At 44.8% G+C, this 26,107-nt stretch overlaps 1 protein-coding gene across 1 annotated transcript in view; it reads right to left on the reverse strand.

Annotated features, from left to right (window-relative positions):
• Positions 1–15,599, reverse strand: part of LOC311245936 (dynein axonemal heavy chain 1-like) — a gene marked incomplete at both ends in the record, with an annotated part of 135,727 nt that extends 120,128 nt beyond the window's left edge. Inside the window, 12 exons of the mRNA XM_084335960.1 lie at positions 3,529–3,699; positions 5,274–5,424; positions 6,271–6,569; positions 7,333–7,541; positions 7,854–8,011; positions 8,131–8,380; positions 8,739–8,885; positions 8,986–9,118; positions 10,735–10,876; positions 14,779–14,950; positions 15,034–15,106; positions 15,531–15,599. Of these exons, the coding sequence (XP_084192086.1) occupies positions 3,529–3,699; positions 5,274–5,424; positions 6,271–6,569; positions 7,333–7,541; positions 7,854–8,011; positions 8,131–8,380; positions 8,739–8,885; positions 8,986–9,118; positions 10,735–10,876; positions 14,779–14,950; positions 15,034–15,106; positions 15,531–15,599 (1,974 nt within the window). The remainder of the gene's footprint in view (positions 1–3,528; positions 3,700–5,273; positions 5,425–6,270; positions 6,570–7,332; positions 7,542–7,853; positions 8,012–8,130; positions 8,381–8,738; positions 8,886–8,985; positions 9,119–10,734; positions 10,877–14,778; positions 14,951–15,033; positions 15,107–15,530) is intronic.
• Between the last annotated feature and the right edge of the window lie 10,508 nt (positions 15,600–26,107).

Genomic DNA, 26,107 nt, shown 5'->3' on the forward strand with positions numbered 1-26,107 from the left:
TCAGCTTGGCGCATTGTCGCTGGTAACAGATGAGCTCCAACAGGAGATGGAGTCCTTCACATGCATTATGGATGGCCATGGTTGGATGAAGTCAGTTGATGCTGTGTGAGCCAAGATGCTGCAGAAAATGATGGGTGCTGATAAAGTCCTGGATGCAAACTCCAAAGTAGACATTGAATGCCTGCCTCCCCCCAAGGTATGTCTCATGTACAGCGAGCCAACTTCAGAGTCACCTGCTACAAAAGAGCAGAACAGCCAATATTCAAGAGGCCCAAAGTCTATGATCAAAGTATGGACTGGGAAAAACAATGGATGAGGAGGTGTTAGAACCTGTCTGGACGGTTGGACCCATCCTCCGTCCTTCTCTTGTTGAGGTACTGGCCCAGAAAGTGGAGTCAGAAGAGCAAGAAGCTCTTGATAAGGAGGCAGATTATGCAAAAAATAACATGGATGAGGAGGATGGAGAGTACGAGTGTGATGAGGCGGAGGAAGAGATGGAGATCGAAAAGATAGACTTTGACAATTGTTTTAGTGATGATGATGATTAGTAGTTTAGGGCACAAAATACAAATAGAAAAAAAGACTTGAATGTTGTGACAAAGAAGATATCCAGTCCATGATATCCAGTGCATATGAAAACATATAGTTTGAACCTTAACAATAAATAAATCACTGATCAAAATCGCATGGGAAAATGTGTTAATTTGTCTCTATAGAATTGTTTATGCAAAACTATGATATCTAGGGCATAACAGCACGGAGACAATCTTTATTACAATATTATTTCCAATATTAACCTACCGTAATTTTCGGACTATAAGCCGCGCCTTTCCCCCCCATTTTTCGACCCTGCGGTTTATATAACGGTGCGGCTAATCTATGGATTTTTACAGCTAACGGCCACTAGGGGACCTCCTAAATCTATGGATTTTACAGGTTACAGTCCACCACCTTTAACTCTCACTCGCTCTTCTCTCACAGGCACACAGCTGCTGCAAGTTAATAAATGGGAGCTTCCTCAAACAGCCATCTCTTTCCCAACAATCCCCTCTGTGCACGAACCCTTACATAATGGTAATTAAACATTAAAACACCTGCGGCTTAGTCCAGTGCGGCTTATATATGTACACATCATTCAATTTAGCTGCTGCGGCTTATATTCAGGTGTGGCTTATAGTGCGAAAATTACGGTAAATCGATCTCGTCCAATGCACTACATTGTTGTAAAAAGGGAAAATAGGGATGTGATATACATTTCTTTCAGTGTTTTTTGCTTTTTCTGTCCTGAAATGTAATCAAGATGTTTGAATCTTAAAAATAACAATTGTACTGAATTCCTTGGGTCAAACTTGTTTGGATTTTTTTTTATTTGTCTCTATATGTTGTTAACTTCAAAAGTTATGCTGTTTTCTTTTTCTTCTTCGTTCAGGATAGGTGTAATAAAGGGTTAAAAATAAACCCCATGGGACATTATTTCAACCTGTTACCTGTTAAAATCTTAAAATAGACACTTCAAGGATTAAGAAAAAACAGGTGGCGAAAAAATATCCAGATATGCAGGTGGACCTATGTTTCCATCTAGACCATAGGTGTCAAACTCATGGCCCGCGGGACAAATGTGGCCCGCCACGTCATTTGATGTGGCCCACAAGAGCTCTGGTCAAAAAAATAAAAAAAATAAATTATTTTTATTTATTTTTTAACATTAATCTTGGGTTAAAAAATAGCGGCGTTAAAAGAATTGTGGGTTAATGCGTTAATAAAGCTTTAACTTTGACAGCCTTGGTTATTACACATTCTTACACATACATGTATGTTGAACATCTGAGGTATTTATGAAGTGACAAAGGAAAAAAGCCAAAAGCACTTACTCCTCAGACAAATACCGATATGCCCTACTATGTTACTGTTTATTGCACAATGTTGTTTTATTGGATTCTATTATATGTTGTTACTACTGTATTGCACATCGTTGCGGGCAAGACCACCCGCATTTCATTGTATACTTGTATGCCGTGACAAATAAAACTCTTGACTTGACTTGACTTGATTCTTTGACAATTTTACAGCCCAAAATACAAAAAAGATCCAGGTGGAATAGGTAACAAAGGGTTGAAGAAATATTGTCTGAAATGTCAGATGCAAACTGGCTGTGACATAACCGAGCATCTCGCTCAATTGAATAAGAAGCTGTAGGGACGCAAACAAGTCCCACCCAAAACTTGACCAATATAGTTGTGAACTGAGACATCCCTTATTTTGTTATTTTTGAGTACAGTTACAGTTGTGTGTTCATGCAGACACATAATAGCAATTTCATTACGAATTTAAAATGGGGGACCCTGATGTAAACAAGTCGAAAGTCTTTCTCTGGTCTGCATCCCCTTAACAATTGTGTGTATTCAGCTGTACTGTACTGTACCCATTCTGCAATCTGTTAATTAAAGTTAATTAAACTATCTTCCATTAGTTGGATGTATGGCCTCTGCAAGGTTGTGTGCAGCCATTTGTTTTTGTAACATCTGCTACATCTGTCCCACATGTTCTTTGCAGCTCACAGTTGTTAGTTCTGCCCCTCTTGACTGTGACAAAAATGTTTTGAACCAACTTAATGTCATAGCTTGTATTTGATGATATTCTTCTTTGTTATTTACTTGAATGGTTTGATCATTGATTGATGGAGTAATATGGGGTTCTGATAAACTAAAATTATTTGTTAAAATAACATAAGCTAACATATATTTTACATCTATGCAAATGCATATGCAATATGTATAACTTGAATAAGTAATAAATACAGAAACAACATGTTTAACAATATGTAAATGAGTAGCTACATTTATTTTACATTACATTAACATTTATACGGTCTTTGGCCCTTTGAGGGCAACCAAAATGCTGATGTGGCCCTCTGTGAAAATGAGTTTGACACCCCTGATCTAGACTATGGTGAAAGTGCAAGGGGCCGGAGAGTAGCCGAACGGCAGTCTCTGGTATTCGTACGCTATTCCCTGAAACAGGACGCGCAGGAATTTCCTGTGAGGAGGACAAATCTGGATGTGAAAATACGCATCTTTCAGGTCTATGGAGGTGAACCAGTCTCCCACTCTGACAGCGCACAGCAGGTGTTTGACGGTCAACATTCTGAACCTTCTCACCGCAATCAAACCATTGAAAGAACGAGGACAGGTCCAGTATGGGTCCGATACCCCCCATTTTCTTGGGCACCAGAAAATATCCCCACTCATCGCGTCCTCCCGTGAGGAGAGGGGGGCCCTGAGGAGGGGGATTCTCCTCACCTCCTCCAGGGGGGACTCCTCCAACCACAGATGTCTGTGCATAAAATGTTGAAAGCGTCATCCCTTTCCCTGAGGCTATAGCTTGCAGTTGTGTTAGATGCCGCATAACCTCGAAACCCTGCGCGAGGGTCTTGGCATCGTCCGGCCCCAAGACCCCACCGCCTGACACCATTTTTGACAGAAAAGCAGCTAACTGAGCAATGTTAGTTGTTGCTGCTAGGTTCTGTACCGCGGCGGTATAAGCCTCATCGGCCCACTCAGCCATCTGCCAGGCCGACTCGCCCCTCTGCGTTGGCTTCCGGTTGGGGTGCCACTCTGCCTCGGTCCTTTGCCCAGATATGGTAAACGGCTTATCTAAGCGCGGCACGTCGGTCCTAAGCCCCCCCACCAGGCCGTCTACCTGTGTAAAAGGTAGATAAGCCTCGGTTAGGCCCTTAACACTAGACACCATCTGTCCGCCACTCACGTATAAAGTCGGGTTAACTCGCCATCGCTTGAGCGCCAAACCCGAGAAAAGTCTGGTTTTTCTAGCGTTATTTCTTTTATTCGATATTCCCATTCATAATCCATCGAGGGAGCCTGTGTTATCATTGGGAATGAGATCGCAAACGCCGGTAGTGCACATCCTTAGAAACTCTCTGGCTTGGTCTGTGCGTCGATCTAAAAAGTCCGGGCCTGGTTTTCCTTGTCGGGCAGGAGTAGCGTTTATAACGCATGGATTGAGGATAATCAAGCACTCCCGGTTCATGTTCTTTGGTGGATTATGTTGGCAACACGATCGACATCAATACTTGGAATGGCGATCAGATAATTGGAATATTCTTTTTGCAGTACATCCTAGTCAAGGTAAGAGCTATATGGTACTGTATCAATCTTGCGTTGATCGAAGAATCCCTTCGCCGCGATCCGAACGTATGTGTGTAATGTGTGTTTGTAAGGTATTCTGTTGGTGACGATCAAAGCATAGAAAAACGACCCCCCCCCCCCCACCCTTTCATGCATTCATGATGAAACATAATACCGATAATATAGCGTTGATTTCAGATTGGTTGTCTGGGACTAGACAGGATTACTCTAAAACCATACTCATATTCACCACGGTATAAAACGGGAATGTATGGATGAAGAAATTATTTCTTTTTCACAAATTGAACGATAGATATTAGATGTCAAATGGGGCAATAGTTTTATATCCATAGCTATGATATAAAATATGGTTTGAGCCCTACAAACACTGCCATGTATCCCTATTCTTTAAAGCGGTGGCCTTCTTACCACGCGGTAAACAGCATCCTCTGGCGCTGATTGAGTTAATGGATAGTATATTGTAATTGTTGTTCTAATCTTTGATGCGTTTTGCATTGGTGACTTCAGTGCACAGAGGGGTTGATCATGACGTCACACAACAGCCTCAGGCTATGTGTCCACCGTGGACGTTTTTTTGAAGGCGGACCGCTTTGAAAAAAGAAGAAAAAAAGCTCTGAGCGTTTTTCTGAATGCAACTGAGGCTCGCGCCAGCCGCAGCTCCGCCCCTTCCTCGATGAGTTACATTGACGAGTGCGCTGCTTTTCCGAAAGTTTAACTAGTTTCAACTTTATGAGCTGGGAGCGCTCCGCCAAAAACGCTGCCACCGAGAGCGCATAAAACGCGAGGCGCGGTGCTGGGAAGTGGAGCGCGCCTGACGCTTCTCCAGCATAGAAATGAATGACAGAAAGTTGCTGACAACTCATAAAACATCCGCTGTGGACACATAGCCTCAGGGGACAAACATGAGGCTGTTAGAACTCAGAAGCACAAAGCAAAGGAAAGGAAACCATTTGAGATCATTGAAGTGCCTTAGATGAGAGAAAACTGCACAAGATATATTGCACATTTTCACACAAAAATAAGCAGGGAAGCCTAACGCTTTAACAGGCAGGGAAAGCACAGACAGACTGATTTAATGTATCCGACGTAGTCCAGATTAAATCTCACCTTTTCTAACTGGGGTATATTGTGTGTGGCCAGAATGCCTTTATCAAACAGGCTGATGATGGTGGTCTCCAGGTCCTCCAGTGGAATGCTGTAGTGGACTCCAGTCTGGTCCAGGATCAAGTCCACCAGGAACACAGGGTTCTTTCTGGGCCTGAGTGACAGTACGGACAGTATGTATTTCAATGTCTTTCAAGTTAACACAACCTTCAGGTACGTAGAACGTTACCTGTACCTGCCTGCTGGGCCCGTACCCCCTGCTGGGGTCGTTTTTCAATTTACACAAAGGAAATAACAATATGAACAATATCCCACACTTATGCATAACTGGTGGCACTGGTAACATTTAAAAGAAGGAGGTACTGTATAGTTTAGATACAGTAAGAGTTAACATTGTAAATTGTATATTGCATAGTAGTGTACATAAGAACCAGTTTCTCAGGAACCTAGCATGTCTTTTTTTTTTACCATGCATACCTCGTGTCTTATCTTTTTTATTTTTTCGATGCCTATTTTATTCTATTTTATTATTGTATTTTGCACAATCAATGCGGGCAAGACCACCCGCATTTCACTGTATGCCCTGGTATGTATGTGACAAATAAACCTCTTGATTCTTGATTCTTGATTGATGTTTGAAAGTGACCTTCTCTCTCAATGTACAAGGCCTACAGAGACACCCCCTTGTTAACTGGTTTGAGAGGACCTTCCTTGAATTAAATATGAATTTAAATTATTAAATTAAATGAAGGAACTGTGTAAATAAACACTCGTCTTCTGCACATACCACTGACAATTAAAAGGCAAGGAACAAGTAAGGACCTTCAACACCTAGGAATTCGAGTAGATGTGTATCTAATTCAAAATAAGCAGCATCTATTTCTACCGTAGAACCTCAAAGGTTTTAATGTGAGGATTGATTCTAACTATGCGTATTTCCATTCCCCACCTGCTGTGTGTGGATACAACCTTTAAGTACTATATAAATGTGTGTTTTTACCTGAAGGGGCTGACGATGAGGTTGTCGCCCCACACCAGGTCCTGTGGGCAGGCCAGGACCCCGTGACAGGCGTCCAGCAGCAGCTGAGCCAGGCTAGCCAGTGAGCCCTGAACCAGGAAGCGCAGGGAGTCCTGCATGCTGTAGCTCACCACGGACATGAGACGTTTCAGCCTGGACATCTTGTAGGCGTCCCAGTGGGACTGGGTCAGGCTGTAGTCCCCGTGGTGTATGTCCCTCAGGCGAGAGCGGATGGCGTTGCACAGCTTGGTCACCCAGGTCTCCCTCAGGAACAGGTTCACCTGGAGAAGAGATGGAACCAACCAGAAGTTCAGTCAGCAGAGAGCCACACAATGCAGGTGTATGAGGCTTCATTGACGAGGCTGGTTCTATTTCCTGAGGCTTCATTGACGAGGCTGGTTCTATTTCCTGAGGCTTCATTGACGAGGCTGGTTCTATTTCCTGAGGCTTCATTGACAAGGCTGGTTCTATTTCCTGAGGCTTCATTGACGAGGCTGGTTCTATTTCCTGAGGCTTCATTGACAAGGCTGGTTCTATTTCCTGAGGCTTCATTGACAAGGCTGGTTCTATTTCCTGAGGCTTCATTGACAAGGCTGGTTCTATTTCCTATAGGGCTGACCCCTATTAATCGATTAGTCGACTAATCGGTCGAAAGGAGCCGTAGTCGACTGGCCAACCTCTTGGTTAGCGTGGCTAACGCTAATGGCACGCATACCAGAGGCTAACTGCCTACGAAAACAGGCACAGAGGCACTGAAAGAGGATTTCACCCATCTAATGAACACACTAGACTAGACAAATATCAAGAAGTGGACCATCCAAATCCTTAGTCGGGGACAGCCCTACTATCCTGAGGCTTCATTGACAAGGCTGGTTTTATTTCCTGAGGCTTCATTGACAATTACAAAGCGTTCCTTTGATTAAAAGAAAAGCAATAGCTTGAATTGAATCACAGCATTATCAGGCATCTAATCTGAAATCTTGGTATCTCAAGAGGTATCAACGCACAACTATTCAATTGTGGACCCGGGCTACATGGTAATACCTGTGCATGTTTCTGAGACTGGGTGAGCTCAAACTCCTTGAGAGGCAGTGACTTGGTGAAGGTGACATCGAACAGACTCATCTTGGAAGCCACTATGTTGCACTCGGCCCGCACGTCAGACAAGGCAGAGAACACCTCTGGCTTGATCAGCAGAGAGCGGAAGATAAAGGCAGACTTGTGCTTCTCAAACAGATAATCAGCGACCAGGCCTGTGGACATTAAACACATTGTTGTTGTGTGCTTGTTGTTGGACTCATAATACAGTTCAATCTTGCCTTCACACACACACACACACACACACACACACACACACACACACACACACACACACACACACACACACACACACGCACACACACACACACACACACACACACACACACACACACACACACACACACACACACACACACACACACACACACACACACACACACACACACACACACACACACGCACACACACACACACACACACACACACACGCACACACACACACACACACACACACACACACACACCTCTCAGAGGGACGCGCTCAGGTTCTTTGTGGGGCAGGGTGATGTCGGAGAACTCCTCGGGATTGCTCATCACGACTGTGTCAAAGGTGATGCCATTCATGGTGCGTTGGTAGTCCAGAAGAATCTCCTCCTCCATGCGCTCTATACACTCCTGCAAACTGCACACAATACCTTTCTCACACATCATGGAAGGACTCGTATGGCAAAACAAAAACATACTACACCATAAAAACTATTACAAATTCAACCATTTCAAAACTAAGTATTTGATGCTCACGGTGTGAGGCGCGGCGCGGAGAGCGCACGCCTTTTGATGGAGGCGAGGCTGTGGCCGGCGAGGGGGGGGGTGCCATCCCAAACGGGCATACGGTCCACAGACAGCTGGTAGTGCAGCAAGGCCTCTGTGTTCTCCCTGCATTGCTGGGCAAACTGGACCCTCTGGGCAAAGACACGTGGGTCCTCGGCGCTGAAGAGCAGTCTGACGCGCGGCACCCAGTACCGAGAGGCGATCAGGTGGGGGGTCTCTCCTACGGGCAGGAGGGAGGGAGGGCAGATAGGTGGACCAAAAAGATAGGTGATCGGGAAATGAACAATATTCAGTCGGTGGTGGAAACATTTGAATTCATAATGTGTTCTTATTTTGGACCCTGAAACAAATATAGGACAAGTGCAATACATCCACATGTTTTCATATCCAGAAACATTTACTGTAAGAGGGATTGGAACTGAAAATAGGAGGGGGGAGTGAACCCACAACTAAAATCACCCCCACTGCTACATAAAGCCCCCCCCCCCCCCCCCCACCCCCCCCCCACCCCACTGCTACATAATTCTAATGGGAAACCATAACACCATGAACAGAGTAACGTTACAGACAGAACTTGCCCTCATGTCCTCCATTCAGAACAGGCTGTCCATGACTGTCCATCACTCTGCCGTTGCTGTCAGCCTTCTGGACCAGGTACTGGCCGTTCTCCTGCTCGTAGTCAAGAACACCGACAAAATGCCAGCTGTACTCGCTTTTTGGGTCCACTTCACAAACATAGGAGATCAAGAAAGAACAGAACACCTGAAAACCTGCAAAGACGCCATTTAACCATTCCTCAGTCACATGTTTCTGAAGACCATTCACCTGGTGAGATGCTGTCGCCTGGAGGCAACAGGGCTTTGGCAGGTATGGGTTTGCGATCAGGTGATCCTACCAGACAGCCCAGGCTAAGCCAGTCTTGTGGAGTACGGCAGTCATAGTCTTCATTGTCAAAAATCTAGGGAAAAGCATGGGAGAGATTACTGTGCTGTACTGATCATTAAACTGTCATCATAACTCAGTTATAGCGACACAGCATTAGAATGAATACATAAACACAAACACTGTCATCACAACCATCATCACAACAACAGATACATTTCTTTGGACAAAGTTGACATCATCACACACACACACACACAAGCGTACACACGCGTACACACACACACACACACACACACACACACACACACAGAGGAAATAAGCCTATGGGCTTTATTGTGTCATTTAAATCTAAGGGATCGTCCCCCACAGTTTGGGACAAGGCCTCTACCATAATGGCCATCATGTGCAACTCTGGCCACAAGGCAACAACATGTGTGCTACCAGAACTGCTACTCTGAACTCTGCTCGAGTCGGTGTGGCATGTTTAGCTGTCATTTCGTGCATGAAACACTGCCCTCGTTCTAATGGTTGAAAACATAAACAAAGACTGTGGTAGACAGGGGTACTACGACTATGCTTGCACCTCATGGTACCAAAGCACCTCAAAGGCGCTAAAAACTAAATTACAAACATCTCAAAACAAACTGGTCAGACTACTGCTTGACCTTACTCCTAGAACCCACCTCACCCCTGCCCACTTTGACAACCTAGGATGGCTTAGAGTAGACGACAGAGTACAGCAACTTGCAATGGGCCTGGTCTACAAGATACACTACACGACCAAGGTACCCATGTACATGTCAAAATACTTCCCAAAGGTCAGTGAATACCACGATCACAACACCAGAGGGAGCTCCACAAATCATGTTAAACCCAGATTCGGCTCAAATAAGGGACTAAACACGTTTCGCAATTATGCCACATCAATGTGGAACGCCCTACCCAAAGCTGTAAAGGAATGTGGATCACTACCCACTTTCAAAACCTCTCTCAAGGGACACCTACGGGAGACTGCAATTCAACACTGGCCCCTGTAAATATCCTAACCCAACCCCCTCCAATGTACAGTCATTTACCTAGTATGGTTTTGTCAATAGTCCAATGTACAATTTTGTTTGGTTGTACAGTGTGTGTCCCCCCCCCCCCCTCAATGTACAGTTTTGCTTGTTTATACAGTGTGCCCCCCCCCCCCCCCCCCCAACCACCTCCAATGTAGATTACCCAGTATGGCTGTCAATATCCCAGTGTACCCAACCCCCCCCCACCCAACCTCCTCCAATGTACAGTTTCTACATCAAATGTATATACTCCCTTTTCCTGACTCCTTCTGTATCACAAACAGTACTGTATTTGCAAATCTGGTATGTCATAAATGTATAGATGTAGCAGTACTGACTATCTGTATGTCATGTATGTCATATATGTCCTGATGAATTGAAAATGGGGGACCCTGATGTAAACAAGACGAAAGTCTTTCTCTGGTCTGCATCCCCTTAACAATTGTGTGTATTGAGCTGTACTGTATTGTACCCATTCTGCAATCTGTTAATAAAGTTTTCAATCAATCAATCAATCAAACAGGCAATGATTCCACATATTGCAACATATTAACAACCAATGATTCAACATGTTGAAATTAATAACCAATGAGAAAATGCTGTGGTTGTGAGTGACGACACAACGACTCACCTCCAACGGCAGGTAGTTTGCCACAGGAGGGGTGGGGAGGTCTGGGCTGCTGCTCTGCTGTCTGGGCTTCAGGAGAGTAGAGTCGATGCCCTTTTCTGCCAGGAGCTGGACGATGTCGAGCTGCAGGTACTCCCTTCCAAGTCTAAGGGAAGAGAAAAGATGTGGAAATTAAGCGGTAGTTCATTACTGCAACTAATTCACTGCTGGTGAAATTGAGTGTTTATCTAGCAGCCGATTTACTATAGTCGGCCTATGCAGTGTTGCGTTGCTCATATCAACACTGGTTGCACGCTCATGACGCCGCTAATGACGCCACGTGCGCACGTGCTCCCAGGCGCGTGCGCATAAATGTTCCCTCGCATAAGGACAGACTAAAGACAGTGCCTAATTGCCTCTACGAATGGAATGTAACACCTGACGACCGGCGATATTGATATGCAAAGTAGCCAGATGGGTACTGCGAGTTGGCGCATCAGTCGAGTGCAGCGCATTCCTGTGTGCACGCGCTTCTGCTCACGGAGTGCAACCCCGTCCCATGAGCAGCGCATCACTGGGCCTATGTCTCCAACCTCTCTTTCTGACCATGTTGAACCAATTCAAACCAATTCACGGGGCCACTGATACCACCTGATATACAGTTGGGAGATAAATACTGGAAGCGTATACTACTATCTGATTCGGTCGAATCTGGTCCCATGTATACTAAACGACAATGGCCCCCCTAAGAACCACCAGAGTAAAAAATCGCGCTGAGCCGTGGGTGCACTCCGGAATATTGACCGCTATGAAAACCAGAGAGAAAAAATGCTCTGAGTTTCATAAAAGTCAGTCAACGCTTACCAAAAGCTCGAGCAGTGAACTCCAAGCCCACGTGACTGAACTCAAACTGCAAAGAAACAGACTAAGAAATTAAGTAAACTCCATGATCAAAACTGCAAAAAAGAATTTCATCAATGACAAAACCGAGGAAAACTAAAGTAAACCCTGTGAACTTTGGAAATTACTCAATAATCAACTAGGCTGCAGTAAAAAACTTAAAACCATAAAAACGTTCAAACATAAACATAAAGACGGACAACACGCTCATCACAGACAAGCTGGATGTGGCCAATTACTTAAACATTTTCTTCACAAACATAGCCACAACACTGGTAAATAAACTACCCACCCACTCAGGGCATTTTGGGGTAGAACACATGATCATAGCCTACTACTACAATAACCTAGGGGTTCGCAAAGACGATTTCAAACTAGAAATGGTAACAACAGCTGAGGTACTCAAAAAACTGAGCGCCCTCCAACCTAACAAGGCCACTGGCCATGACAACATCCCCTCCAAATTCCTCAGAGACTCAGCAGCCGCCGTCATCACACACATAATAAACCTCTCCATAAAACAGGGACACGTACCCAAAGACTTCAAAATTGCGAGAGTAACCCCCCTGCACAAAAAGGGCAGCAAATTAGACCCAGGCAACTACCGCCCTGTTTCTATTACCTCCATCTCGAAAGTCATGGAAAAAATAGTATACGAACAGGTCGAAAAGTACCTTGTGGAAAAAAATCTAATCTTCGAATTCCAATCTGGCTTCAGAACATCCCACTCCACTGACACATGCCTTCTCTATTTGAACGACCACATCAAACAAGAGGTGGATGTGGGCAAATACTGCGGCATGGTCATGCTGGACCTACAAAAGGCATTCAACACTGTCAATCACTCCATTCTGATTGACAAGCTAAAAGCAATTGGTTTTGATAGTCTATCAGTGAGCTGGATGCAATCCTACCTGGAGGGGAGAACAGATGGTGGAGGTAAACGGTACCCTACCCCCCCCCCCTCCCAGTGAGCTGTGGTGTTCCACAAGGAAGCATACGAGGACCGCTACTGTTCCTAATTTATGCAAATGACATGTCGTCAGCTTGTGACTGCAACTTGTTCCTGTTCGCGGACGACTCAGCCCTGCTGGTCTCTGACAAGAACAAGTTACAGGTTGAAAAAACCCTCAGCTCGGAACTAGGCAAAATCTGCACCTGGCTCGCTAACAACAAACTATCATTACACCTGGGTAAAACAGAGTCCATTCTCTTCGGTTCAAATAACAAACTCAGCAAGACCGACGGCTTCTTCTCAGTTACAGTGGGTGACAATATCACAATGTCACAAGGAAAGATGAAATTACATACCTAGGTTCCATCCTAGAGGCTAATCTTTCCTGTGACAAAACGGCATCCAATGTAATAAAAAAAGTCAACCAACGAACTAGATTCTTGTACCGGATCTCCTCTCTGGTAAACAAGAACACCCTGAAGACTCTGGCAGGAGCACTCATACAAGGGTACTACGACTATGCTTGTACCTCATGGTACCAAAGCACCTCAAAGGCGCTAAAAACTAAATTACAAACATCACAAAACAAACTGGTCAGACTACTACTTGACCTTACTCCTAGAACCCACCTCACCCCTGCCCACTTTGACAACCTAGGATGGCTTAGAGTAGACGACAGAGTACAGCAACTTGCAATGGGCCTGGTCTACAAGATACACTACACGACTAACGTACCCATGTACATGTCAAAATACTTCCCAAAGGTCAGTGAATACCACGATCACAACACCAGAGGGAGCTCCACAAATCATGTTAAACCCAGATTCAGTTCAAACAAGGGACTAAACACGTTTCGCAATTATGCCACATCAATGTGGAATGCCCTACCCACAGCTGTAAAGGAATGTGAATCACTACCCACTTTTTTTTTTTTTTTTTTTTAAATCTTTTTCCCCCTCCATTTTCCTCCGATGTTCTCCCATCCCAATGTTAGTCGTATGCCAATTCCCAATCCCTTCCTGGTCGCTGCGCACTTACCCCCCACAGTCAGATCATCTGGGAGAGTGGAGGCTACCACGTGCTTCCTCCGACACATGTCCAGCCAATCACCGCTTCTTTTCACCTGGCAGCGCGGATTCTCATTGAGAGGGCGTAGCGTGTGGGAGGATCACACTATCCCCCTCAGGTCCTATCCGCGCTTAGCAGGCGCCCCAACCGAACTGTAGGAGTCGCTGTTTACAACGACCCGGACCCACCCCGCCAGCTTCTCCCACCCTCTAATACAGCCAATTGTATTAGTGTGAACGGCCAGCCAAGCTGGTGACAACCCCGGAGCTGTGAGCTGGATTCGAACAGGCGAATCCAGCTCACAGCTCCGGGGCTGGTGACGAACGCATTCTCCGCTACGCCACCTAACCGCCTACTACCCACTTTTAAAACAACTCTCAAGGAGCACCTACGGGAGACTGCTATTCGAAATTGGCCCCTGTAAATGTCCTAACCCAACCCCCTCCAATGTAAATGTCCTAACCCAATAATACACAAGACCCTCTTCTTGGGACCAAGTAAGGTTGTCAATAATGTACTATGTAGACTTCCGTATAAAATGCAAAGAATTGTAAAACGGTTGACAGTAACTCTTCTTAGTTACCTTGATACACATATACCTCTCTACCTCTATCTGTTTAGTTACCTTGATACACACATACCTCTCTACCTATATCTGTTTAGTTACCTTGATACACACATACCTCTCTACCTATATCTGTTTAGTTACCTTGATACACACATACCTCTCTACCTATATCTGTTTAGTTACCTTGATACACACATACCTCTCTCTTCCTCTATCTGTTTAGTTACCTTGATACACACATACCTCTCTACCTATATCTGTTTAGTTACCTTGATACACACATACCTCTCTTCCTCTATCTGTTTAGTTACCTTGATAGACACATACCTCTCTTCCTCTCTGTTTAGTTACCTTGATACACACATACCTCTCTACCTATATCTGTTTAGTTACCTTGATACACACATACCTCTCTACCTCTATCTGTTTAGTTACCTTGATACACACATACCTCTCTACCTCTATCTGTTTAGTTACCTTGATACACACATACCTCTCTTCCTCTATCTGTTTAGTTACCTTGATACACACATACCTCTCTACCTCTATCTGTTTAGTTACCTTGATACACACATACCTCTCTTCCTCTATCTCGCGGGGGATCATTCCAGGCACGGTGAGGTGGGGCAGTTGGACCTTGGGTGTGTATCCTCCAGGATAGAAGTCAGGGATCTCTGGTTGCTGTGTGCTGGGCCCATGTTTCTGCTCCTCAATCAGGCTCCACAGGTCAGGTGGAGTGGGGAAGGTGTCTGGAACATTAGGCTATATATGTTAATGCTGTAAACGGGTTTGATAATAATTAATAATACTAATGTTCCATGTAACATCTCACTTTTTGGGGTGTTGAAGACCGAGGCTTCTTGGCTCAGTAGACTCTGCTGGGTCTCCGGTCCCTCTGTACAAGACTAGTCCATAAGTAAAGACTGGGTTAGGTTTCTGGTGAGAACATGCTGATGTCCAATGTCTGCAGTTGGGTGAAAACCTTGCATCTCCCAAATGTCAACTGAAATGTGTTTACAATTCGTTTTAATGGGTACCCTGGGTTCACAAAACTTCATTTGGCTATACGTTTAGTTAGAACTAAGGAAATGTAAACCTTCAAGTACAGTAATTTCATCAACAAAATGACTTGATTTATGTGTGTGTGTGTGTGTGTGTGTGTGTGTGTGTGTGTGTGTGTGTGTGTGTGTGTGTGTGTGTGTGTGTGTGTGTGTGTGTGTGTGTGTGTGTGTGTGTGTGTGTGTGTGTGCATTTAGCATGTGTTTTTACCTGGACTTCAATCTTGGTCGCTGTAGAGAGTTGTGAATAGAAGCCTTTTTGTTCACTCACTGGGTCATTTTTGATGGGAGGTGTGGGTTTGGACTCCACAGGTTTGTTGGGTGGGTGTTTTGTCTCCATGCCTTACCTTCCTCAATGAGAAGATTATGAAAATATATGGTTATTATAGTTAACTGTTAGCTATGGACACTCGTGCCCAGATACGTTATGTAACATTAATTTTGCTATCCAAAATATATTTGGATAAGTTCATAGTTTCCAACCTTTGTAGTTTGTTTAGCTTTACAAAATAAATGCGTTTCTAGCCACATTAGGTAATGTTACCTGCAAGCCAAGCCAACAAACACAACTTTCAGCTCGTCTCTGTTACAAGCATGTATGTGCTGCCAGAACATACAACTTGCTTGTTGTTTTTCCAGGAATAACGGTTAACGTCAGTTGCATAAAATAGCGTTACTCCTTTGCTGAAATCTGTTTTCAAGTGGTCGATTAGAACGCGGCAACGGTCGTTGGGGAAGTCCGCCTGTCAAACCAATAGGGGATATCTGCAGAGCCGCAAGCAATAGGGGATATCTGCAGAGCCGCAAGCCCAACGTCTGGGCGGGGCTTCGGGGCTTGTACTCTGTTTGAGGCGGGTCTTCGGGGCTTGTATGAATGAATGAATGAATGAATGAATGAATGAAAACTTTATTTAACAGATTGCAGAATGGGTACAATACAGTACGGCTCAATACACACAATTGTTAAGGGGATGCAGACCAGAGAAAGACGTTTGTCTTGTTTACATCAGGGTCCCCCATTTTCAATTCATATTGACATTTATGACATGACATACTCAATGACATACTCAACATACATGACATTTATGGCATAGGGACATACAGGTATTTAGTACTGTTACATTTGTGACATATACGATATTCAAATATACAGTACTGTCTGTTACCCATAGATCCTCCTGACAGAGTATATACATATGATGGGGAGGGGACTGTACATTAGGAGGGGGTGGGTGGGAGAGAAATATACATACGGTGGGGAGGAGACTGTACATTTGGAGGGGGTGGGTGGGTGGGAGAGAAATATACATGTACTCTGTTTGACTGTGCGTGGGCGGGGCGTCAGGGCCGGTACCTTGTTTTGCACTACTGCGCAGGGGCTGTAGTAAGTGACGTCATCAAACCAGCCACCAGTGACCCGGGTGGAAAAAATTTATAAATAAAAAATAATAGATTTTATTTGTAATGCGCTTTACAATTGCGAGGCAAATCGCAAAGCGCTACAGTTAAAAGAACATAAGAACTAGCAAGAATAAAGGAAGAAGGAATAAAAAAATAGGCAAGACTAAACATAGTAATAACATAGAGAAACAGAATAAATAAAACTGATAAAAGAAATTGGTAAAATAGGTGTCAGTCGCCGGCGGTTTGACAGTCAGCTTGTATTCAGTGTAAAAATATAATAAGAGTAATATAATAAATAATAAAATTAGCTTTAGCAGGTTAAGACTATAGCCAGCCGGCTGTAACAAGCAAATTGGCAGCTGCACACCATAATAGCAACAATCATATTATATTATTATTACCAATATCAACATCGTTAACAGTATGATGATAATAAGAACAATAACAGATTGTTTTTTACATAGTCTTCCATTACATAGGTAATCCCAATGCAATTCATTACAAAAAGTGGTGGCTCCCCTGACTGGTAGTAGTCTAATAAAAATTAAATAAATAATAATAATAATAATAATAATAATAATAATAATAATAATAATAATAATAATAATAATAATAATAATAATAATAATAATAATAATAATAATAATAATAATAATAATAATAACAGTAAGTTATTGCAAACTTTCTGACTTAAGGTTGATATTTGCATGTTGTACAGTAGTTTGTGTAGGTAATATAACCATTTTATCGATCATCTGCATAAATACAATTGAAGGTTTTATACGACGGTTGGTGCCTTGATATATAAGACCGTTGGTCGGCTTTTTCGAGCTGATAATATTGTGCATATCATACCAACACTGACTGATTTCCATTGTTTTCTCATTAGGCCTATGGTGGTAATGTCTTAATTTTGTACAACACTGAATGCATTACATTTAAACTATTGAAAACAAAGTCTTACCTTTGCAGGATCTTGAGAAATCCTCAAAATACCAATAAAAAGTCAACGACAAATGGTCAACGACCTGTGACAAAATGGCATCCAATGTAATAAAAAAAGTCAACCAACGAACTCGATTCTTGTACCGGATCTCCTCTCTGGTAAACAAGAACACCCTGAAGACTCTGGCAGGAGCACTCATTCAGGGGTACTACGACTATGCTTGCACCTCATGGTACCAAAGCACCTCAAAGGCGCTAAAAACTAAATTACAAACATCTCAAAACAAACTGGTCAGACTACTGCTTGACCTTACTCCTAGAACCCACCTCACCCCTGCCCACTTTGACAACCTAGGATGGCTTAGAGTAGACGACAGAGTACAACAACTTGCAATGGGCCTGGTCTACAAGATACACTACACGACCAAGGTACCCATGTACATGTCAAAATACTTCCCAAAGGTCAGTGAATACCACGATCACAACACCAGAGGGAGCTCCACAAATCATGTTAAACCCAGATTCGGCTCAAATAAGGGACTAAACACGTTTCGCAATTATGCCACATCAATGTGGAACGCCCTACCCAAAGCTGTAAAGGAATGTGGATCACTACCCACTTTCAAAACCTCTCTCAAGGGACACCTACGGGAGACTGCAATTCAACACTGGCCCCTGTAAATATCCTAACCCAACCCCCTCCAATGTACAGTCATTTACCTAGTATGGTTTTGTCAATAGTTCAATGTACAATTGTGTTTGTTTGTACAGTGTCTCCTCCCCCCCCCCCCCCCCTCAATGTACAGTGTTACTTGTTTATACAGTGTGCCCCCCGGCCCCCCCCCCCCCAACCACCTCCAATGTAAATTACCCAGTATGGTTGTCAATATCCCAATGTACCCAACCCCCCCCACCCAACCTCCTCCAATCAGTGGCGTCGTTAGCCCTGGGCTTCCGGGGCTTTAGCCCCGGATGTTTTTCTCCTAGCCCCGGATCTAAAAAAAAAAAAAAAAAAATGGTTTACTTTTTTTTTTTTTTTTTTTTTTTTTACTTTTTTTTTTTTTTTTATGTCAGCATTCCCATTGTCTGTGCTGAATGTTTGTTAGTGTTTGGTATTTTTTGTTGGTTTTTAGTACTTTTAAACATTTTTAGTAAGTAGTTTTCATTTGATCCTATAATTCTTTCATTCACCGATTTGTGGACTTTTTTTTTAGTGTCCTGAAAGGCGCCTTATAAATCAAATGCATTATTATTATTATTATTATTATCATCCAGGAGGGAAAAGACACTTTGGATAGTAGGGACTGCATCTCTGCGTGTCCTGACCAGGAAACACTTTGCAACTGTGATCTCATCTGGCAATAGTTGGATATTGTAATGTGTGGCGAGGGGTTGCAGCAATTCCACTGAGAGAAACTGGTCTGAGGCTGGATAACATGCCTGTATGCCTCTCATAAATTGTTATCCAACTCATGAGAACCTGCTCTCAAGCTCTTGCAGCATTCTGTCGACGACTGGATAGAACAGTCTCTGTCTCAGCTGATCTCCTGAGCTGAGGTCTGAGCTTGTGCCACAAGATGACTCAACTACATACTCGTCCATCCTTTTCTGCTTCCTCCTTTGGCTGGTAGTATGTTCCTCAATCCAAAGGCCATTACATATGGCCTTTGTCCTGTCATACATGTCCACTGCCATCTCTGATGTGCGATAACCTTTGAGTGTGTCCTGCACTGTGCTTTTAAATAGTACAGATATTGAAGATGTGCACTTTAACGCAGCAGCACCTGGAGCCATCCATACCCATGTCCAGTGTCCTATAATAAGCTTTAATCGAACCTCGGATAGTCCGGTTGGTTTGGGGTGGTGTGAAAGCTCATTCACTCTTGCAAGTGAACCCTGCTGCGGTTCATTTGAGATGTGAATGCAAAGCGGACCAAAGGCAGGAAAAGACCCAAAAATCGAATATTTTTTTAATGAGAAGACTGAAACATATGTATATAATGAAACACACAATAGTTTTTTTTCGATTGCCTAAGCATGATTTTGAAAACGGGGCCCGGTGTTTCAAAACACACAATTAGCACAACCACACACACAATTATCAGAACACCTCAGATCCTTTGCTAAATTAAACACTTGTCAAAACCATACACTAATTTTGTTACCATATGAAACACACGTTACATAATGACTTAATTCTGTTTGAACCAGTTACACACACTGCTGTGCTTAACCTAAAACACATTTAGCAATTCTACTTCTCAGTGATTAGAGTACTGTAAGTGAAGTACGCAGATAATGTGCAAATATACAATAAATTCACCAAACACTACACAAGACCAATGCTGTAGACTGATGAAAATATAATTTATTTATCTACATATACCCAAATCAATGATGCAGACTGATGAAAAAAATAACATTTTCTCTCCATATAACCAAATCAGTCAACATTTCAACATGGAGAATCACAACAATACATGTCCCAGTTTTCATGCTACTATGTGCATAACACTGTAAGCTCAGCAAATATCAGACAAACATAAAATACTGTATCCAGTACAGGTTAAAATTACAGTAACACAATTTTTTTTTTGAAAAAATGTAAACAGAAAATACTAGACATTATCTCTTTGCCTAGCTGGATCTGGCAAGATAATTTTTTGTTGTGATTCTCCATGTTGACTGATTTGGGAAAATGGGAGAAAATGTATATTTGCATCAGTCTGCATCATTGGTTGTTTTGTGTAGTGTTTGGTGAATGTATTGTATATTTTCACGTTCTCTGTGTACAGTACTTCACTCTCCTTCCATTTTGGTTGAAGACAGGTGAACTCACCTGCTGCATTTTTATAGTGCTTAAACCTGATTGTGTATCTACAATTAACTGTGTTTTTATTTTGTTATTGGTGTATATGTGTATGTATGTACAGTATATGTATATATATTATATGTATATATATATGTGTATATATGTATATTTGTACTCCTGTTGGGGCTTCTTGGACCAGATCAATGTTTTATCTGGCTAAATAAATAAATAAATAAGAAACTGATGATTTGGTCCTGTTAACTTTGAATTTTCTAGGGACTGCCCATATCCCTCTCATGGACCTGGACCTCACTTTGAGAACCTCTAATGATTCTAGTTATTCAGTATTCATCTCTAATTAATCTAAAATTGCGTATTTCTGTGCCCCCCGGGCTGAAGCCCCCAATGTTTTCTAACCCTAAAAACGCCCCTGCCTCCAATGTACAGTTTCTACGTCAAATGTATATACTCCCTTTTCTTGACTCCTTCTGTATCACAAACAGTACTGTATTTGCAAATTTGGTATGTCATAAATGTATAGATGTAGCAGTACTGACTATCTGTATGTCATGTATGTCATATATGTCTATATGAATTGAAAATGGGGGACCCTGATGGAAACAAGACAAACGTCTTTCTCAGGTCTGCATCCCCTTAACAATTGTATGTATTGAGCCGTACTGTATTGTACCCATTCTGCAATCTGTTAAATAAAGTTTTCATTCATTCATTCATTCATTCAGAATGTGCGCTCAAAGCAGCAGCGTTACAGGCTGCTCTACAGCTCCGCCCTGTGGGCGTGCTGGGCCGGTGCCTGTATGGTATATGTACCTGTCTCACGTCCTGGAGAAGGTGTGGTATGTTTACTTGTATTTTGCAATACACGGCATTGAGACACAACTCGACTCGACTCATTCATTGTATACAGCTACACTTGCAAACATGGTGTCAGAAGTTTCACTAGGACCCAAAGAGGATCTATATATGGCCCGTCGCTGAAACAGCTGTTTGCAATAACAGTGGACATTTATGTGTTTTGGTGAGAGTTTTGGTGGCGACAATGGCATCCAGCATCCCGCCTCCGGAGCCAATGAAGATGACGGGGGACATTCACGGCAACTGGGTGATCTTTCAAGCGGAGTTCGAGGACTATCTGCTCGCGACCGGGCTCAGCGAGAAAGCAAAGCCAGTACAGGCGGCGGCACTCTTGTGAATATGGAGCTATTAAAGATGAACTCATAAGGGACAGGCTTGCCCTAGGGATAACTGATGAGGACGCTAGACGTCGCTTATTAAGAGAAAAGGACCTTAAATTGGATGAGGCCATCATTATTTGCCGGGCAGCTGTCATGGACAGTAGGTTAAAAACCATGTCTCTGGGCAGCTCCGGGCCTGGGGACAGCGTTAACACCACACAAGGGCAGCGATATGGACGGAGGCCTGCCAGCAGGCCATCCGAGGCCAACACATCTGCACAGCCACAGAACATGAGACACTGGTGAGTGCAATTACTGTGGCACACGGCACAAACTGTGACCAGTGCCCCGCCTTTGGTAAATCACGCCGTTCATGTGGCACGGCTAACCATTTTGCAAAAGTATGCATGAAAAGAGGCCAGCAGGCACGCCAGTTAAATGCTGTGGATGACCCATGGCCAGGGGAACTGGAGGACAGCGACCGGGAGGAGAGAGACGTGTACACAGCAGAGAGCGTGGGGGCTGTGAACACTCAAGTTTGTCAACCTACCACTGCAAAGAGGCCTCCACAAAGGTGCCAGCTCGACTCGGGAGCCACATGCAATGTGATGAGCATCAAGGACAAGACAAGACTGGCACCTAGAACACCCCTTCAGAAGAACTTCATCAAACTGAAACTTTACAACAGTGAGTGAGTGGATGAGCTCGTTGGGGGACCGTGTACAGCACAGAATGCATCATTAGGGGTAAGACGCACAGACTGGACTTTGAAGTCGTACATACTGGTCAGAGGCCCTTGCTTTCGGGGGAGACATGTGAGAGGCTTGGTCTGATACGCTTCACCATTACTGAGGAGCTGAATAAAGTGGAGCACTGCAGAAAGGTGTCACTGACCAAAGAGTGTCTCGTCAGCACCTACCATGTGTTCACCAGCCCTGTTGAGTCTCTGCCCGGTGATATTCACTTTGAGCTGGACAGCACGGTGGCGCCTGTGCAGTGTTCTCCCAGGAACGTTCCAGTGGCCCTGAAGGCAGCTGTTAAAGCACAGCTGGATGAATATGAAGAGGATGGGCACTTGACCACAGTCACTCGACCCACGGACTGGATTAGCAATCTAGTCATAGTAAAAAAAGCCAGACAAATTGAGACTATGTATAGACCCAAAGCCCCTCAACCAAGCTCTGAAACGGTCCCATTACCTGATGCCCACTTTGGATGACGTGCTGTATAAGCTGCCAAAGGCACGTATATTGACGCTGGTGGATGCACAGGATGCATTTTTACAGTGCCGTTTGGATGAAGAGAGCAGCCTGATGACAACGTTCTGGACACCGTGGGGTAGGAAATGTTGGCTGAAACTCCCTTTCGGTGTGTCAGTGGCTCCAGAGCTGTACCAAAGAAAGCAGCATGAGCTGCTGGCTGGCTTGACAGGGATTGAGCCCATAGCCGATGATATCCTCATAGTTGGCTGTGGGGACACAGAGGATGAGGCCAACTACGACCATGACACGAACCTCATCGCTCTGATGGACAGATGCAGAGAGGTAAAGCTGAGACTGGGCCTGAAAAAGCTGCAGTTTCGAATGAAGGAGGTCCGCTTCCACGGCCACATACTGTCCGCAGAGGGCCTCAAGGTTGACCCTGACAAGGTCAGGGCGGTTCTGGACATGCCAAACCCCACAGACGCAAAAGGGGTCCAGCGATGTGTCGGGTTTGTGAACTCTCTGTCGAGATTCATGCCACGCTTGTCAGCGGTATGTGAGCCTCTGAGGAGACTGCTCGACAAAGATGTGATGTGGCACTGGCTGCCCAAACATGAGGCCGCCATGAAGGAAATCAAGGCTCTGAACACGGCTGTGCCAGTACTAAGGTACTATGACGTCCACAAACCGGTCACCGTACATACAGAGCGACTCCAGTCAGACGGGTCTGGGCTGCTGCTTGCTTCAGGGGGGACAGCCTGTCGCGTTCGCCTCTCGTGCATTGACCCAAACGGAGCAAAATTATGCACAGATTGAAAAGGAGTGCCTAAGTATCGTATTTGCCTGTCAACGCTTCCACTACTACCTATATGGGAGGGGTGATGTGACTGCAGAGACCGACCACCGCCCGTTGGTGTCCATCTTCACTAAACCTCTCCTCAGTGCGCCAAAGCGCCTTCAGAGCATGCTCCTCACACTTCAGAACTACTGCCTGGCAGTGGTATACAAGCCAGGCCCTGAAATGTACATAAGTGACACGCTCAGCAGAGCCACCACCCCACCACAGAGAACAGATACACTGTACAGACGGGAAATGGTGTGTGACACGGCCGCCATTCAGCAGGCGAACGTCAGCAGCCAACGTCTGGCACAGATTCGAACACACACTGAGGAGGATGTGTGTCTGCAAACACTCAAGTCAGTCGTGCTGGAGGGATGGCCAGAACACAAAGAGGAGATCCCTTTAGCCATCAGGGACTACTGGGCCATCAGAGAGGAGATAAGTGCACAGGATGGCGTGCTCTACAGGAGTCTGCGCATCATAATTCCGAAAGCTATGCGTCCGGAAATGCTGAGACGGATCCACTACAACCACGTCGGGCCGAGGCGTGCTGCAGACAGGCTCGTGATACACTGTACTGGCCCAGTATGCAAGGGGAAGTCAAAGATTACGTACAGCAGTGCTCCGTGTGCAATGAGTATGCACACGAACAACAGAAAGAGACTATGATGTCACAAGTCAAGTCAAGAGTTTTATTTGTCACGGCATACAAGTATACAATGAAATGCGGGTGGTCTTGCCCGCAACTATGTGCAATACAGTAGTAACAACATATAATAGAATCCAATAAAACAACATTGTGCAATAAACAAGTAACATAGTAGGGCATATCGGTATTTGTACATAGTTATTTACATATTTTATACAATCTCAGGTTATGCTATACTATTTTTAAGTGACATTTCGTTAGTGGCCATAAGTGTTGGCGTGTGCAGCATGAGTGTGTGCTTGCTCATGTTAAAGTGGCTGCTAGTGTGTGAGCGTGTACAGTGTGTGTGTCGTGTGTGTGCTCATGTGTGCTTGTGTGTGTAGAGTTCAGTGTTCAAGACTCTGATGGCCTGGGGGAAGAAGCTGAGCCGAAGCCTCTCTGTCCTAGTAGCTGGGGTTCGCAGGCGTCTGCCTGACCTCAGCAGCATGAACAGGCTGTTGTTGAGGTGGTGTGGGTCTTTCATTATTCTGCAGGCTCTGGATTTGCACCTCTTGTTGTATAGAACCTGCAGGGGTGGTAGTGCAATACCCGTGGTACGCTCAGCTGAGTGCACCACTCTCTGTAGGGCCTTTTTGTCCTGTGCCGTGCTGTTTCCATACCAGGCAATGATGTTTCCAGTCAAGATGCTCTCTACAGCTCCGGAGTAGAAGGACTGGAGTATCTTCCCAGATACTCGGAACTTCCTTAACTGTCTCAGGTGGTAGAGGCGCTGCTTCGCCTTTTTTATGACTGAGTCTATGTGTGTTGACCATGTCAGATCTTCTGAGATGTGGACCCCCAGGTACTTAAAGCTGCTCACCCTGTCCACGGTAGCCCCGTTTATCCTCAGTGGTGTGTGTCTCCTGCTGTCCTCTCCTATAATCCATGATCAGCTCCTTGGTTTTACCAATGTTCAGGAGCAGGCTGTTGTCCTGGCACCAACATTCCAGTACCTCAACCTCCTCCCGGTAGGCCTTCTCATCGTTGTCCGAGATCAGCCCCACCACCACTGTGTCGTCCGCAAACTTCACTATGGAGTTGGAGCTGAACATGGCCAAACAGTCGTGTGTGTATAGTGAGTACAGCAGGGGGCTCAGAACACAGCCCTGGGGGGACCCGATGCTCAGGGTGATGGTGTTGGAGGTCTGACCCCCCACCCTGACCGCCTGGGGCCTTTCGGAAAGTCCAGTATCCAGGCGCTCAGAGCGGAGCTCAGACCCAGCTCGATCAGCTTGTCCACCAGTCTGGTGGGGACTATGGTGTTGAACGCTGAGCTGTAGTCAATGAACAACAGTCTCACATAGCCCCCCTTCTGGCGGTCAAGGTGAGAGGGTGCTGTGCAGTACTTGGGAGGCCGCATCGTCAGTGGACCTGTTTGGCCTGTATGCAAATTGCATGGGGTCCATATCACTGGGGAGGGAGGCACAAATGTGATCCTTGACCAGCCTCTCGAAACATTTCATGGCCACAGAGGTGAGTGCCACCGGTCTGTAGTGATTGAGACATGTTGGGGAGGGTTTCTTTGGTACACACCCGCTCCCAACACGGCCCTGACAGCTATGCAGCACAGAACTTCCTTCTCGTGGTGGACCACTACTGACTTCTGGGAGGTTGACTTGCTCCCTGACCTGTCAGCGGACACCACGATCCGACGATGCAAGGCACAGTTTGCTCGCTACGGGGTCCCAGACAGGGCCATTTGTGATGGTGGGGGCCAGTTTGCCGGTGGAGAGTTCCGGGCGTTTGCGAGGGAGTGGGGC

The sequence above is a fragment of the Notolepis coatsorum genome (assembly GCF_963971535.1).
Source record: "Notolepis coatsorum genome assembly, chromosome: 19".
Classification (NCBI taxonomy): domain Eukaryota; kingdom Metazoa; phylum Chordata; class Actinopteri; order Aulopiformes; family Paralepididae; genus Notolepis; species Notolepis coatsorum.